General features: G+C 33.4%; 2 protein-coding genes across 3 annotated transcripts; both read left to right on the top strand.

Moving 5' to 3' along the window:
• Positions 1 to 8,446: 8,446 nt before the first annotated feature.
• LOC8270399 (laccase-17) lies at positions 8,447 to 11,114 on the top strand. Its single transcript, XM_002520185.4, has 6 exons — positions 8,447 to 8,691; positions 8,880 to 9,031; positions 9,133 to 9,377; positions 9,461 to 9,589; positions 9,672 to 10,640; positions 10,746 to 11,114. The coding sequence occupies exons 1-6, from the start codon at positions 8,575 to 8,577 to the stop codon at positions 10,874 to 10,876; spliced, it is 1,743 nt and encodes a 580-aa protein (XP_002520231.2). The 5' UTR covers positions 8,447 to 8,574; the 3' UTR covers positions 10,877 to 11,114.
• Positions 11,115 to 12,218: 1,104 nt separating this feature from the next.
• LOC8270400 (laccase-17) lies at positions 12,219 to 14,835 on the top strand. 2 transcript variants are annotated; one of them, XM_002520186.3, is made up of 6 exons: positions 12,219 to 12,394; positions 12,613 to 12,764; positions 12,850 to 13,094; positions 13,196 to 13,324; positions 13,455 to 14,417; positions 14,531 to 14,835. In XM_002520186.3, the coding sequence occupies exons 1-6, from the start codon at positions 12,278 to 12,280 to the stop codon at positions 14,659 to 14,661; spliced, it is 1,737 nt and encodes a 578-aa protein (XP_002520232.2). In that variant the 5' UTR covers positions 12,219 to 12,277; the 3' UTR covers positions 14,662 to 14,835. The 2 variants fall into 2 exon arrangements, with proteins under 2 accessions (XP_002520232.2, XP_048234871.1); XM_048378914.1 differs by having other exon boundaries at positions 14,513 to 14,653.
• The last annotated feature ends 3,144 nt before the right edge of the window (positions 14,836 to 17,979 follow it).

Here is a 17,979-nt window from a genome sequence, read left to right as displayed (position 1 = left end):
TCGAGCATTGCATGTGGAGCTATCATAACCAAAAAAATATGGAATTAGATAAGTCCAATTTCAAATACAATAAGAAGTCTTAAAGACCAAGTCATAGTCAGACTAATTAGAAATCCAACCCGACTTAGGATTCTATTGTATGACCAAAAAGACTAATCCTAATAGGATTGGGAGACTTTACATTTACAAAGTCCTACTCCTTGTAAGACTATGAAACCCTCAGTCTCTATATAAAGGACCGTGACACAACATATTAAATATATTATTATTCTACTATGACTATGTACTTTACAACTTATAGTCATTACTGACTTAGCCATCTGAGTGAATGTCCGGACAACCCCGTCCGATGCTTTCTAACCATTATTTTAGATACACTAGAGCTTGGGTCAGACTTGAAGAGCCTGTTGATAGCTTATATTTCTTGATCAAGTTATCAAATGGCGTCGTCTATAGGAAAAAGACTGAAAGTCTTTTTCTATAAAAGAAATTACAAGCTAATAACGACAAGCAAGGACACTGATGTTCTTCATACACAAATTCATGCAACATCAAGAAGTAAGTACTATATGAGATTCTCTAACATAAATCATAATATGATACAATTAAAAGGATCAAAACAAGGAAGCTGAGCTAAAAAAAAATACTAAAAATTAGTCAATGATGCCCTTCCATGGATTTGCCTATATAAGCCGCAACTAAAGTAGAAAAGATAAAAACTTGAATACTACTTATAAATAATCCAAGGAACATAATATAAACTATAAATATGCCATTAATCTAAAACTTCATCTTTTTCACCATTAAATAGAAGGAAGAAAACATACCTTGATCCATGTTTAATCGAGTATGATTTCTCTCCCTTTTTCCCTTATCTTATAGATGGATACTATAATCTTTTGATTTTTGTATTTGCTATAATTTTTAATGATATGGGTAGAGAAAGGACCAACTCTTACTTATAGACTAATGGTAGCTTTCCATCAAAGCACCACTGCTTACAACATTTCATGTCATAACCTTTACCAATAGTCATAACTATTCAATTCACAATCTTTCATTAACTAATAAAATTAAATCATAATATCTTATTATAATTATACGAGTTATTAATTTCTTACATTCTCCCACTTGGCTCATATAATTTAATAAGAACATAAAGTGCACAAAAATTAATGTTAAATTTTTTTTTTTTTTTACATTGGCTATGACATAGTATCATTATTACTCTAAAGCAATTATGTATACCAAATAGAAAACAGAAAATCAGAAACATATAATTGAGCTCAAAGTGTCAAATGTATAAACTTAAAAATAAATTTGATATAATACTAGTAATAACGTCTAATAATGCCCATTCTTACAACATATTCATTAAATATTTTGGGCAGTAATCCTTTTGTTAAAGGATCTGCGATCATAAGATTTGTGCTAATATGTTCAATTGACACTCTTTGTTTCTGAACTTTTTCTTTAACGGCAAAGATTTTATCTCCATATGCTTAGCACCCTTAGAATATTCGTCGTTTTTAGAGAAGAAACTGTTGTAGAAGTGTAACAATAAATTTTCAGCGGCCTGGCTATACTGTCGACAATTTCAAGTCCTGAAATAAAATTTCACAGCCATAATCCATGAACGGTAGCTTCAAAGCAAGCTACAAACTCAGCCTCTATAGTGGATGCAGCAATGATAGACTACTTCGCACTCTTCCATGAAATTGCTCCTTCGGCTAATAGGAATAAGTAGTCAAATGTTGATTTTCTTGTATTAACACATCCAGCAAAATCTGAATCTGAATATCCAATCACCTCAAGATGCTTAGATCTTCTATAAGTGAGCATATGATCCTTTGTTCCTTGCAAGTATATAAGAATTTTCTTTGCAGCTTTCCAGTGATCTAATTTTGGATTACTTTGATATTTGCCCAGTATTCCAATAACAAAACTAATGTTTGGTCTGGTGCAAGTTTGAGCATACATTAAAATCCCAACAACAAATGCATAAGGAATGTTTTTCATTTGTTATGTTTCAATTCATTTTTCGGATATTGCATAAGATTAACTTTATTCCCCTTATGAATTGGAGCTATCCGTGATGAGCATTTGTTTATTTTAAATCTCTCTAAAATTTTATTAATATCACAGAATATTTCTATTTCTATCACATATGTGGCTTCTCCAATATCCTTCATTTCAAAATTATTAGAGAGATATTTCTTGGTTTCATGTAGTAAACCAAGATCACCAATATATAGAAAAAAAAAACTTGCTCCCACTGATTTTCATATATATACACCGATCAATGATATTTTCTTGAAATCCAAAAGAAGTAGTGGTATTATTAAACTTAATATATCATTGATCAGAAGCTTGTTTAAGTCCGGATATTGATTTTTTTAGTTTACACACCATATAATCTTTTTTCTTAATTAAAAAACCCTTGGGTTAATGCATATAAATTTTTTCTTTCAAATCTCTATTAAGAGAAGCTGTTTTGATATCCATTTGATGTAGCTCTAAATCATAATGAGCCACTAAAGTCATAATAATTCTAAAAGAATCTTTTTTAGACACTGGTGAAAAAGTCTCTTTATAATCAATGCCACTTTTCTGAGTAAAACCTTTGGCAACAAGTCTGGCTTTGTGTCTTTCAATATTGCCTTTTGAATTATGTTTGGTTTTGAAAATCCATTTGCATTCAATCTTTTTACATCCTTTAGGCAACAAGGTCCCAGACTTGATTTTGATCCATAGATTTTAACTCTTCTTCCATAGCACTAATCCATTTAATTGAATCATCTCAATTCATGGCTTTTGAAAATGAATCTGGATCATTATTAATTCCTAAGTCCATTTCCCACTCTTTTAGATAAATTACATTATCATCAGAAATAGCGGATCTCCTTTCTCTTTGAGACCTTCTTATTATTACTTCTTATTGTTCATCTATTATGGTTTCATTATTGACATTTTCATCATGAAGCATTTGATCATTTATTTGTTGTTCTTAAATGTTACTGGGATGAGCAATAACATTAAGAACAATAACTGTAGAAGTTTTAAATATAGGAACTTCTACCCTAACTTCTTGAATACTAACATCATGTATTCTTTCGCTCTCACTAATTTCACCATTTTCAATGAATCTTGCATTTCCATATTCAACAATTCTTATACTATGATTAGGACAATAAAATCTATACCCTTTAGACTTTTCTGGATAACAATTAAAATAACCACTGGTTGTTTTTAAATCCAATTTATTTTCATGTGGATTGTAAATTCTTACTTCTGCTGAGCAACCCCAAACATGTAAGTGCCTCAAACTAGGTTTTCTTCATATTTATAGTTTAAAAGGTGTGTTTGGAACTGCCTTACGAGGAACCCTGTTTAGCAAATACATAGTAGTTCTTAATGCATACATCTACAATGACAAGGATAAAGAAGAATGACTCATCATACTCCTAACCATTTCCATTAAAGTACGATTACTCCTTTCTGCATACCATTTTATTGTGGTATTCCTGGCATTATGTATTGAGCACAAATACCATGTCTTTCAAGAAATTTGACAAATGGACCTGGATATTGTCCGGATTCATCATATTTTCTATAGTATTCACCACCTCTATTTGACCTTATGATTTTTACCTTTTTATCTAATTACCTCTCAACTTTTTTAATATAAATTTCAAGTGCATTGATTGGTTGAGATTTGTCATGCAATAGATAAATATGACCATAACGAGAAAAATCATCGATAAAGATAATAAAATAAAATATTTTTCTCCACCAAAAGTTGGAGCATCAAAAGGACCACAAATATCAGTGGGTATAATTTCAAGAAGCTGAGTACTTCTTGTGGCTTCTTTCTTAGTGTGTTTTGTTTGTTTTCCTTTAATACAATCAATACACACTGCAAGATCAGTAAAGTCCAAACTTGAAAGTATTTCATTCCTTACTAATCTTTGTATCCTTTCTTTGGATATATGACCCAAACGTTTATGCCACAAGTAAGTAGAACTTTTATTAACTAAATTACGTTTAGTACCAACATTATGATGCAAGGTCATTAATATCTCAACAAAAGAATTATCAAGTTTAACCTTGTAGAGGCCATCACATAACAATCCAGAACCAATAATATTATTTTTCTTAAATAAAGTTAAAGATCTAGAACTAAACTTCAAATAAAATCCCGTTACATCAAGTTTCGTTAAAGAAATTAAGTTGCGGAAAAATATGAGTATATAAAGAATTTGAAATAAAATAATGTCCTATATCTAAAATTAAACGATAAGTGCCAATGCCTTCAATAGAAGCTTTCTTTCGATTTCCCATGAAGACACAACTTTCATTTGGCCTTATGGTTTGGATTGTAAGGAATCCATGCATCGTATTAGAAAGATGGGTAGTGGAGCCAGAATCAATCCACCAAGTATTATGCGGAATTTCAATAAAATTTGATTCGAAATATACTAAAGCATAATGCTTACCTTTCATTTCGAACCAAGCTTTAAGTTTCAAGCAATTCTTCTTTAAGTACCCAATCTTATCACAGAATTGACACTTAACACTCCCATGTTCCTTCTTATGAGCAGTCTCAGAAGATTCATTCAGGTTGTGTAAACCTTTCTTCTTGCTCTTTCCACCTTTCTTTTTGTAACTCTTTCCAGTTTCTTGATGACTTAAGAGATGAACTGAATGAGCTCTTTGATTCTTTAATCTTGTCTCCTCTTGAACAAGTATACTAGTCAATTCATTTACATTCCATTTACCCTTTAAGGTGTTATAGTTCATTTGGAATGGACCATGTTGTTCAGGAGGCAAGGAGTTCAGTATGAACTATACTAGAAAATACTCATCGACATTCATTCCTAAGGTCTTTAATTTTATGCTAAGGTAGTCATTTTAAGAACATGCTCATGCATGGCACGTGAACCATTATATTTCATATTGGTCAAATTACTCATCAAAGTGGCGATCTCCAAAGCTCATGAGAGAATATCAAAGCACATAAAAAGTGGCGATCTCCAAAGCTCATGGGAGAGTACCAAAGCGCATAAAAAAAATATCGATCCCCAAAGCTCATGAGAGCACCAAAGCATATAAAAAGTGCCAATCTCAAGCTCATCACGAGTGTTTATCCTAAAACAACCAATCTAATGCATGATGAGCTCAGAAATACATGAACTCATTAGAGAGCAACAGTACAGGAGCTCATTAGAAAGCAAAATTACACGAGCTCATCAAAGAGTAGAAGACTAATTCATTCAAATATGCAAACAAACTTCAAGAACTATATAACGCTAGTTTAAAGTGATTAACGAATTCTAAGGAGAGCATCTCGATAAACAACATCCTTTGGAGCTTGCTAACCAATCTCATGAATATCAAGATCATTCAAGAAGTTATCAATTACCAAGCATAAATACTCTCTCACTAAAGGGTGTGGCTAATGATAACTAACCAAAATATAGGCCGACCATGAGAGAATAGGCCGAACATGAAAGAGTAGGCCGAGCATCTAATGATAACCAAGCATTGCATGTTGGGTTGTCATAATCAAATAACACAAGATTAGATAAGTCCAAATTCAAATACAACAAGAAATCTTAAGACCAAGTCATAGTCGGACTCTAGTTAGAAATCCAATCCAATCTAAAGATTTTATTGTATGACCAGAAAGGCTAATCCTAATAGAATTGAAACACTCTATATTCATAATTAGTTCTCCTACTTCTTTACTCCTCTCTCTATTTTATTTCAGTTTGTAATATTTAGATTTCCTTTAAATGTTTTGATCTCCTTAATCTCTATCCGAATGATTGCTTTCTCCTTCCTCTATTTTTTCAATGTTTTGTTTTGTGTATTGCAGTATTAGATGATTCTTGCCTAATCACTATATATGTATATATATCTTAACTTGAATTACATATAAAATTGATGCTTTCTTTTTTAGTTTGTACAAAAAAGAAAGAAATTCGTCAAAAACATGAAATTTTTAAAATTATGTATATTGTAAATTGGAGTTAACTGCCATGCCAGCACTTCAACAAGTTAAATGGGATTTATCCCATTGAATGATAATTCTATTACTAATATAAGATTATAATCGATTTTTTGTTAAAATTAAAAACTCATATTCATAATTAAATCGAAAAAATGCTAATGCTATATTTGGTTGAAATCTATAAAAGAATTCATTTTATTTGTAAAAAAGACATAAATAAAAAAATAAAATAAAAATAATAAAGTCAAAAAAGATATTTTGATGTTATCAAATGTATTCACTTACTTGTAGAATTTGTTTAAAAATTCTACCTGTGTTAGAACTTAGTTTAGTTTTCATTAATTTTATATAAATTTAATTATATAAAATATTAGATTAACTTTCCCAAACATATAAAATTTAAATTTACAAATAAATTTTATATATTTTTCTCTATAAATTTTATTTCAACTAAACACTGCCTAAATTCTGGTGCTTAAAATTTTGGAGGAAACAAACTATTTTTCAATTGGAAACAACTCCAAAATCACATAACTAATAATCGAGGAATCTATTTTTCATTTTATATATCCATGTGTTGAGCTAACAAGCCTACAATTTTGAAGGTACATGCATGTGTGATTGTGACAAAGATATATCAAGAGAGAAAGATATGGTGCAACCGCTTCTTGCTAACTTGTGAAAGTCACAATTAATATATTCATATCAAAATGATTATATAATTAATATACATATATTAAGAGATTTTGAGTTTGAAATCTCTTTTTAGCACCAAATGAGTTTTTATTTTTATAATTAATATAAAAAATATTTATTTTTTATTATAAATTTACGGCCAGTTGATTATGCCGTAAATAAAAAAAATGGTACACAGTAAATCTTCTTAATCTGCGCTGGACTTATAATCTTAAAATGGCTTCATAAATATGCTTTGGCTTGTTTTGTAGTATGTTTTGTTTTAGACAAAATAATTTCGAATACTTTTCCCTGCTCTAGTATTGACCTATGAACAGAAAAATAAATACAAAAAATGCATTATGCAACTAACGCTGTATAATGACTGTTTGATGTTGATGGAAACCTTTTGACTTGCTTTATTATCAAGTATTACAGTTACCATCAAGTAAACTTTGCTGTAAAAGACTACCAAGCTATGGCCTGATGGCCAGATTGTTTAGAGTGTCAGGATAGGTCTTGATTTTGAGACCTATCCTTCCAATTGTAGGATTATTTCTCACATTTATAAAAAAACAAATAATAATAATTTCTCTCCTTTATAGTAGTAACTAATAACTACTAGATATTATCTAGAACTAATTGGATAAAGAATTTCATCTTTTAAAATTTCTGACATTAATTTTTGTATGATGTAAAACTGGATAAAATATCTTTTATAGTGGCGTATTTAAAAATTATTTATTCTATTAACTATTGATCCGCACTAATTATATCTCTTTATTATTTTAATTTTTGATATAATTTAATAGATATTTTTTTGTATGTATATATATTTTGAATTGATCTAGAATATTTATATAAAATTTTTAATACAATTGTATATATAAAGTCCAAATTCGAAAGTCAAGTTACTTATCTATATATTTTTAAGTAGATTTTTTTTTCTTTTTTAATAATATTTTTGTGCAAATAATGAACATTTTCTAAGAATTTGAAAGTACTTTGACTAAATGGCATGTCTTATGCAATGGAAATGAATTTCTAAATTCAGAGAACCCTATTTCAAAAGTTCTTTTCAGATAACTAAAAAAAGTTTGATATAAATAAAAATAATTCACTAAAGTCTTAAATATTTAGAAGTAAAATGGTACCGACAACTCGTATTTCTTGTCAACCGTACAAAAAAATTCGGAAATGCTATTACAGGAATTGAATCCTATTCCCAATTTTAATAAGTACCAAACATGGTTAAATGTAACTTGAAGTACGCTTTTCTCACATAATTTCCATTATTTTAAAAGAAAAGCTATGCTACTAACAGTATTGTGTTGTTGTTATGTATCAAAAAGAGAACATGGTTTTAAGAACAGATAGCATAATTTATTTATTTATCTCGTGAAGAAGCTTCTTTCTTTAATTTTTTGGTCAGTAACCAAATGAGCTTAATTTGATGCCACAACAAACCCGCAGATAAAGAAAAATTTCAGATTGCTTAAGCATTGCAGTTTTGAAGAAGGTTTTTGACGCAGAAAGGATGCCAAATTAAGAAATTTGTCTTTGACTGCACTCTAGAGTAGTTATAAAACTAAAAATTTTTAATTGCCATGAAAAGGTTTGTTCAAGTTTTCTTTTCAGTCTTAAATCAATCAACCAGCAAAACATAGACCTTCCTTTACCCACCTTTTCTTTGACACTACATTTACTTGTATATTTATATACTTGGTCATAACTTTTTGATCATCAAAATCTCAAAAACAGCTAGCAGATTGAGCTTTCTCATTTTGGGTTTTTGTAGGGAAACACATAAAAGCTAGCTATAGGTTTTAATTTGGCATTGCTGCTATTTAATTAGCAACCAAAGCAAATTATAAATTGCTAGCAACATGGGTGTTTCTCTTCTAACATCACCATCATTTCTAGGAACTTTTCTTCTCTCATTCATCACCTTATGCCTCCATCCCAACCCTGCACTAGCCGTCACTAGACACTATGAATTTAATGTATGTGTTATGTATCTTATGTGGCGATTTTATATATTTATTTCTTTTTTCTCACACTATAGATAGCTATCGGCAAGATCTTTTTTCTTAAATTGTAATAATTTAGTGTCACTTTCAATGAAATAGTTCTTCATTCTTAGTATTGAAAACAACTTCTAATACTAGTATGATCTTTTCATTTTTGGCAGATCATGTTGCAAAATGTGACACGCCTTTGCCACAGCAAGAGCATGGTAACAGTTAACGGTCAGTTCCCTGGACCTCGCATTATGGCTAGGGAGGGTGATCGTCTTCTCATTAAAGTGGTTAACAATGTCCAAAACAATATCTCCATTCATTGGTAAATGCATATTGAACAGCTAATTAATGAAGCTTGTTCATTGAAATCATAATTTGACAAGCAATTGATGGTTAATATATTGACTAATTTCACTGGGACAGGCATGGAATTCGGCAGCTTAGAAGTGGATGGGCTGACGGACCAGCATACATAGCCCAGTGCCCTATACAAACTGGACAAAGCTATGTATATAACTACACCATTATAGGACAAAGAGGCACCCTTTGGTGGCATGCTCATATTTCATGGCTAAGATCAACTCTTTATGGTCCCTTAATCATTTTACCAAAGCATGGTGTCCCTTATCCATTTGCCAAACCTTACAAGGAAGTGTCAATCGTTTTTGGTAATTACCAACTACAGTCAGGCTAACTGTAACTTGCATTTGATGTATGTTTCATATTTGGTAAGACTATTGATAAATTGCAGGAGAGTGGTTCAATGCTGATACAGAGGCAGTGATCAAGCAAGCACTGCAAACAGGTGGAGGACCAAATGTCTCTGATGCCTATACTATCAATGGATTGCCAGGGCCATTGTATAACTGCTCTGCAAAGGGTATATCATGTTAGTGCTTCAGCCTTATCGTTAAATAAATTACCGCAATGCTGAACAAATACATATTTTGGGTGCTTGGCAGATACTTTCAGGCTGAAGGTAAAGCTTGGAAAGACCTATCTTCTCCGGATAATCAATGCAGCGCTTAACGATGAGCTCTTCTTTAGTATAGCAAATCACACAATGAAAGTAGTTGAAGTTGATGCTGTTTATGTAAAACCTTTTGATACTAAGACCATTCTCATTTCTCCAGGGCAAACTACTAACGTTCTTCTAAAGACCAAACTTCACTACCCAAATGCCACATTTTTAATGACCGCTAGACCGTACGTAACTGGTCAAGGCACTTTCGACAATTCAACAGTTGCCGGAATTTTAGAATATGAACCATCACAAAAGACCCATCATTCCTTATCAATAAACAAGCTTCAATTCTTTAAACCAAAATTGCCAGTTCTTAATGACACTTCATTTGCTACAAAATTTTCAAGTCAACTTCGTAGCTTGGATAGTGCAGAATTCCCTGCTAATGTTCCCCAAAAGGTTGATAAACAATTTTTCTTCACAGTAGGACTTGGAACAAGCCCCTGCCCCAAAAATCAAACCTGTCAAGGACCAAATGGCACAATGTTTGCAGCGTCGGTTAATAATGTATCATTTGACATGCCAGATATAGCTCTACTTCAAGCTCACTTTTCTGGTCAGTCAAACGGGGTTTACAATCCTAATTTTCCAAGCAGTCCATTATTTCCATTTAATTATACAGGCAACCCGCCAAATAATACAATGGTTAGTAGTGGAACAAAGGTTGTAGTGCTTCCTTTCAATACTAGCGTAGAGCTTATCATGCAGGACACAAGCATTCTTGGAGCTGAAAGCCATCCGCTGCACTTGCATGGATTTAATTTCTTCGTGGTCGGCCAAGGCTTTGGGAACTTTGATCGAAATAAGGATCCTACAAAATTCAATCTTGTTGACCCTGTTGAAAGGAATACAGTTGGTGTACCCTCTGGTGGTTGGGTTGCTGTACGATTCCTTGCAGACAACCCAGGTTGGTATATGCATGCTTTTATACTACTTAATTTAATTTTAAGCAACTGAGTATTTTGATGTACTATTTTAAACCTGACAATATGGAAATTGTATGAAACTACAGGTGTATGGTTCATGCATTGTCATCTAGAAGTCCACACAAGCTGGGGACTGAAGATGGCTTGGGTGGTGCTGGACGGAAAACTTCCAAATCAGAAGTTGCTTCCTCCGCCGGCTGATCTTCCCAAATGTTGACATTCTTCTAAATGAAATCCAGATCAGGAGCTACTCCCTTCCTTCATGAGATCATCCATATTTATTATTCTTTTTTTTTTTTTGTTGCTTCTGTTCTTTATAATTGAGTTTTCAATTTTTCTTTTTTTTTTTTTTTATTGGCAAAATTTGATGATTATTTTGACTACCCTTTGGGGTTGAGAAAGAAAAAGATTGAAAAATTCTAATTTTTTTGTTTCCTTGTGTGAAGGGCCTCAATCATCTTGAAAGCTGATCCTATTTCTTATGTTTGATTCTTACATAATACATTATTGCTTATACAAAAAAAGGACTTAACCTGATGAATTAAAAACATGCAATAAAGACACAATTTTCAGAGGAAGTGGTTGTTCAGAAAGGTGCTGAGCATTTGGAGTGTTCAAATCATTTCTCTTTTAGCATATTCTTGACTGATCTGTCCTCTAATGCTACATTGGAAATACAGACTATATTGTGGGCTTTGTTGTAATAATATATTAGTTTGAATTATTTTACTTCAGCTAAAGGCTTCATATATATATATATATATATATATATAAACTGTGCTTCACTAAAAAAAAGAAGCTGTGAAAATGCTAACTATTCATATATAAATTGTACTTTATAAAAAATATTAGTTATTACTGTTTTAAACCTGGAAAATGCGCAGGCATTGCTAAAATTAAATCGACTAACCCTTGTTTGCTTTACTGCCAAGCATTATAGTTGAGAATCCAATGAAGTAATTAGCAGAATTCAAAAGAGAAAAACACTTATAAAATAAAAATGAACTCAATAGTACTAGAGAAGACATATTTTTACCTAATTGCAGTTGCTTGCAAAATAACAACCAATACATATATATATATATATATATAGGAGATACCTGATTTTCTTGATATGCATTCACATTAATTATATATATACTATAATGAAATCTGAAGTATGCCATCTTATGCAAAAGAAATTAATCAAATGTATATGTTTGGCACCAAACGATGCTTTTGCTTTTGGGTGCTTAAGTTTTAGTCCATTGGCAAATATAGCATGCATGCAGAAGGAAATAGTTTAGACATAAAGAGTTATAGTTACTAAAGTAAGCAAAATGCCAGCTATAAACTAAACTGCCAACTGAATTATGTAACTAAGAGAACATGTTTTTAGTATCTTTTTGGAATTTACTTGAAAGCAAAGGAATCTGTTCTTGGTTGCACCCTATAGTAGTTTAGATTAAACTGAACATGTATAGCCATGAAGCTATGCAACATTTTCAATCAACTAATCAACCCACCACCTTTCCTGATTACCTAGCTCTCTCATTGTATATATACGCTTAGTTGCAATAAAATCTATGTTTACTTAGTGGATGAGTCCTAATCCTTTCTCTAAGAGAGGAAGAAAAGAATGGGTGTTTCTCTTCTTCCATCAGCACCATTCATGGGACATTTTCTCCTTGTATTTATCACTTTGTGTCTCTATTATGAGCTTACAGTGGCTATTACCAGGCACTACAAGTTTGATGTATGTATTCATGTCTTGTTTATTCGTTTAGTGGGCTTAGTTATTGATAGTTATTGTAACCTCGTAGTTCTAGGCACGACTCAAATATTAACGGATCAAATTTTATTGGTTAAATGTATCATGTGTATATCTCATTTTGAACGCAGTTTGTGAATACATACTATCTCTTTTTCCTTTTATGCAAAAATATAACAGTATGTACATAAAAAATTTTGTAGATCATGGAGCAAAATGTGACGAGACTTTGCCACACAAAGACCATGGTAACAGTTAATGGACAATTCCCAGGGCCTCGCATTGTTGCCAAGGAAGGTGATCGTCTTCTTATTCAAGTGACTAACCATGTAAAACACAATATTTCCATCCATTGGTATGAACCCTTACTAAATATTCATTCCCACATAATTTTTCTTCTTTATGTCCATTGGAAGTCATTGTAAATTGAACTGAAACAGGCATGGAATTCGACAACTTCGAAGTGGGTGGGCTGATGGACCGGCATATATTACTCAATGCCCTATACAAACTGGACAGAGCTATGTGTACAACTACACTATTGTAGGACAAAGAGGCACGCTTTGGTGGCATGCCCATATTTCCTGGTTAAGAACAACTGTCTATGGTCCCATAATCATTCATTCCAAGAGTAGCATTCATCACCCATTTGTCAAGCCTAACAAGGAAGTTCCAATCATCTTTGGTATACAACTTTGAAGATTTAACCAAAGATTTTATATTTAAAGTACACTTTTGGTTAACCAAGAATTCATCAATTCTGATATATGTAAACTTGAAATTCAGGGGAGTGGTTTAATGCAGATCCTGACGCCGTCATTAAGGAGGCACTTAAAACAGGTGGTGGCCCTAATGTCTCTGATGCTTATACCATTAATGGATTTCCAGGACCATTAAGTAATTGTTCTACCAAAGGTATAATGTATATGTTACTACTTACTGTCCAATTTATATTCAGTGCTTTCTTCCTTTAAAATTGAATTGATTTAAGTTATGAAAGGGTAATCAAGCGATGGTAAATAACATGATAAATTATGCTTGGCAGATACTTACAGGCTACACGTGAAGCCGGGGAAGACATATATGCTTCGCCTGATCAATGCTGCACTCAACGATGAGCTGTTTTTCAGCATAGCAAACCACACACTAACTGTAGTTGAGGTTGATGCTGTTTATGTGAAACCTTTTCATACTCAAATCCTTGTTATTGCTCCTGGCCAAACCACAAATGTTCTTCTACAGACCAAACCTCACTACCCGGAGGCCACATTTTTCATGACTGCTAGACCTTATGCAACTGGCCAAGGCACTTTTGACAATTCAAGTGTTGCTGCCATCTTACAATATAAAGCAACATCTAAATCTAATCGTTCAAATAAAAAGATTCCACTCTTTAAACCAAGTTTACCTGCACTCAATGATTCCTCATTTGTTATGAAATACACGAACAAACTTCGTAGCCTAGCAAGTGAAGAATTCCCTGCCAATGTGCCTCAAAGGATTGACAGGCGATTTTTCTTTACAATTGGACTTGGAACAAAGCCATGTCCTAGAAACGAAACATGTCAAGGACCAAATGGAGCAAAGTTTGCAGCTTCTGCTAATAATGTTTCTTTTACAATGCCAACTAAAGCTCTACTCCAGTCCCACTTCTTGGGTCAAGCAAAGGGTGTTTACACACTTGATTTTCCAAGAACTGTATTATTTCGTTTCAATTATACAGGCAATCCACCAAATAATACAATGGTGAGCACAGGAACAAAGGTAGTAAAGCTTCATTTCAACACTAGTATAGAGCTTATCATGCAGGACACGAGCATACTTGGTGTTGAAAGTCATCCTCTCCACTTGCATGGTTTCAATTTCTTTGTTGTTGGCCAAGGTTTTGGCAACTTTGACCCAAAGAAGGACCCTTCGAAATTCAATCTTGTCGACCCTGTTGAAAGGAATACTGTTGGTGTACCTTCTGGTGGGTGGATTGCAATTCGGTTTCTAGCAGACAACCCAGGTTGGTAGTATTTCTGCTGAGCAACTGAGTTTTAATTTCCTTTTATTTTAAATGATAATTGGAATAGGTCTGTCTTAATTACCATGTTGATGAAGGTTATGGCACGTAAACAGGAGTATGGTTCATGCATTGCCATTTGGAAGTGCATACAAGCTGGGGTTTGAAGATGGCTTGGGTGGTCAACGATGGGAAACATCCAAACCAGAAGCTGCTTCCTCCACCTGCTGATCTTCCCAATTGCTGATATTCCAACTTCTGCTTAGTGCCTAGCTAGGCTAGAATCCCCGATTATAATATTTCTTTCCTTCATTTATTCTTGTTATTTTTTATTAATTGCATTTAAAAAAAAAATAGAATTCCTTATTGTAGCCATCAATTTTCATGTCAGTGATGAAATTGGGATGCTTTTAGTGAGTCAGTGCAGTAATATTCCTAAAGCATGTTATCTTCAGAATGACAATCTCACTACTACAACTACTGGGGAGATTCAAGTTAGGATCACTAAACATGGATGGATGTAAAAATCAGGTTCCTTGATTAACATTTCCAAACGAATATCACCAAATCTACTTGAGGTGCCGAGGTATGTATTTGGCGTAATATTAATAGACAAAATGCTAGGCACAGTCTTATAAGAGAACGGCAAATCTGAATGCTTGAAAGCAACTTAACTGTCAAGCAAATAAGCCCTACGAATCACAGAACCAAAAACAGGGATGGAGACCTAAAAGTGTTGAAACTTAAATGTTCACTCAGAACCCCAAGTAGACTTGGAGCTTATTTTACTGGGAGCACTTGCAGAAGACATTGCATTTTATGATAATGAAAAGAAATCCACCTTTTAGGCTGCTACTTTCACTATTATTTAATTTTCACTTTGAAAGATCACATGGATCACTTCCAAAATTCGTATGTGAAAATTAAAAATGTTAATAGCCTTTTGCAGTCAGAATTCACATCAGAACAGGAGTACATGTGCCCTGCTAAAGAAAACTAAATGGGTTCTAACCACAGATGAAATAACTTTACTATTAGTTTTAGAAAGAACTACACGAAGTTGAGCATTGCAGCAGGTTTGACAGAAGATAACATCAGAAACATGTAGATTTAGCTGATGAACAAACTATGACAAAAGAACTGACACCGAAAACTATAGATTGTGCTGCCAAAAAGAAAAAAAGAAAACAGGAACAACAACCACCTATACTAAGGAAGTATATGAATATGTTCTCCCTAACATGTAGCTAAGCAAACAGAGAATGTTCAAGAAACTAAGATTTGACACATCTTTGAGCTTCTTGGAAAAGTTAATAGCTTCCTCATCAGCTCTAGTTCTGATTCTTTGTTATTAAGATCAGGAAACAAAGTTGAGATTTTAATGTTCCTCAACACATTTGCATTTGTCAGGATATACTCTACCATTTCAATCTCAGCTACGCTACCTTCAAATCCCCTGAACTCAAGTCTCTCAAGACTTAAAGCACGCAGGCACAGGTGATTCCTTATTCAATGCTGTAAGAATTTGAGCCTTTCTTGAACAGAGAACAGAGCTGATAAGATCACAGCTGTAGCTGTTTGAAGAATGAGTCCAAGTTTGTTAGCTAGTTTTTAGCACATGTGAATAAGTGGCACCTAGTCAAATGCAATTAGTTGTTTTTTGTTTGTTGAGTCCTAATTTCCAGTTGCAGTAGCTTTATTTTCTGAAAGAAGTTGTTATATTTCTTGTATTTAAACTTCACCATTTCAGCAATGAAAAACATCTTCATACTTTTATTCAATATTCAACATTGGTATCAGAGCATTTCATTCTTAAGGGCTGTGAGTTTGTGTGCAAAACAAGAGTTAGTTTATGTGAGATTAAACACCTAAGAGTTAACACCTAAACACTTAGAGAGTGAACCTCCTTGAAAGCACAAATGGCCTCTGGCAATTCAAATACACCTGCTGTTCCAACACTCACAGGTGAAAACTATCAACTTTGGGTAGTAAAAATGAAGGCTTACCTGAAGTCATTAGGTCTTTGGGAAATAGTTGAGCACAATACTCCAGTCCCACCATTAGGAGCTGATCCAACTATAGCTCAGATAAAGTACCATGAAGAAGAAAGGATGAAGAGAGACAAGGCTGTCACCACCATTCATTCAGCCTTACCAGATTGTATTTTCACCAAGATAATGCAACTGGAAGCTGCAAAAGACATTTGGGATGAACTTGAGAAGCAATACGAAGGTGATGCAAGAGACAAGACAGTTAGAATTTTAACTCTTAAAAGAGAGTTTGAATTATTGAGGATGAAAGACAACGAAACAGTTAAGGATTACTCCACCAAAGTGCTAGGGCTTGTCAATCAGATGAGACTCTACGGAAAGAATATCCAAGACTACAAGGTAGTAGAAAAAATGTTGATAAGCTTACCTGAGAAGTTTGAAGCCAAAATAGCCGCAATAGAGGAATCATGTGACCACACAAAGCTGACCATTTCAAATCTTGTTAGTAAACTTCAAGCTCAGGAAGCTAGATCATTTATGAGAAATGGAGCTGTGATGGAGGAAGCCTTCCAATCAAGACATAACAGCAATCAAAAAACTCATAGTGGCCAAATCAAAGTTGACAAAAGAAATAAAGGCAAGGTATCTGCTGCACCAAGAGGCACATTTCCACCATGTGGAACATGCAAGAAAACAAATCATTTGGAGAAGGATTGTTGGCATAAAGGAAAGATTCAGTGCAGATTTTGTAAAAAATGGGGATATAAGGAGGTGGATTGTCGAAAGAAGAAACACCAGCAAGAGCAACAACCACCAACTCAACAAGCCAACTACACCGAAGAGCAAGAGCCAATCGAAGATCATCTATTCATGGTGACAAGAAATGTAATAGCTTCAAGACAAATCTGGTACGTAAACAGTGGTTGCACCAGTCATATGGCAAACGACTTGAATCTCTTCACCAAGTTGGACATAACTTATAGAGGGAGTGTGAAACTTGGAAATGGGAAAGTTCTAGATGCAAAAGGAAAATGTACTGTTACTTTACAAACCAGCAAAGGTGCAAAGCAAATCCTTGATGTCTTGTCCATTCCTGAACTTGACCAAAATCTATTAAGTGTGGCACAGATGATGAAGAAGGGTTATACTCTTTCTTTCAAAGAAAAATTTTTCATCATGCTTGATGAAAATGGAGCTGAAATTGCAAGAGTTGCAATGAGAAATAGCAGCTTTCCTATATGTTGGGATCAAATAACCCATTCAGCTTTTGTAGCAAAGCATGATGATACACAACTATGGCATAAAAGATTCGGTCATTTCAACCTGAATGCTCTTAAACATATGTAATCTAGTGGAATGGTCTCAAATATGTCAGAGATAAGTGGTGAAAGCACTGAAATCTGCAAGGCATGTCAATTGGGAAAGATTCACAGAAAACCATTTTCTGAAGCTGGTTTTAGAGCTAAGGTAAAACTTGAGCTCATCCATACTGATCTATGTGGTCCAATGAGGTGTTCATCTCTCAATGGCAATCTTTATTTCATCTTGTTTATAGATGATCTTACACGGATGAC

The sequence above is a fragment of the Ricinus communis genome, chromosome 9 (genome assembly GCF_019578655.1).
Source record: "Ricinus communis isolate WT05 ecotype wild-type chromosome 9, ASM1957865v1, whole genome shotgun sequence".
In the NCBI taxonomy this organism is placed as follows: Eukaryota; Viridiplantae; Streptophyta; class Magnoliopsida; order Malpighiales; family Euphorbiaceae; genus Ricinus; species Ricinus communis.
The sequence above is the reverse complement of the archived record's forward strand: the minus strand, read 5'-3'. Positions and strand labels throughout refer to the sequence as shown.

Coding starts and splice junctions, on each gene's coding strand:
- LOC8270400 (XM_002520186.3), top strand. CDS start 12,278: ATGGGTGTTTCTCTTCTTCCATCAGCACCATTCATGGGACATTTTCTC. Junction 13,095..13,195: donor GGAAGTTCCAATCATCTTTG/GTATACAACTTT, acceptor CTTGAAATTCAG/GGGAGTGGTTTAATGCAGAT. Junction 13,325..13,454: donor AAGTAATTGTTCTACCAAAG/GTATAATGTATA, acceptor TATGCTTGGCAG/ATACTTACAGGCTACACGTG.
- LOC8270399 (XM_002520185.4), top strand. CDS start 8,575: ATGGGTGTTTCTCTTCTAACATCACCATCATTTCTAGGAACTTTTCTT. Junction 9,032..9,132: donor AACAATATCTCCATTCATTG/GTAAATGCATAT, acceptor TCACTGGGACAG/GCATGGAATTCGGCAGCTTA. Junction 9,378..9,460: donor GGAAGTGTCAATCGTTTTTG/GTAATTACCAAC, acceptor GATAAATTGCAG/GAGAGTGGTTCAATGCTGAT.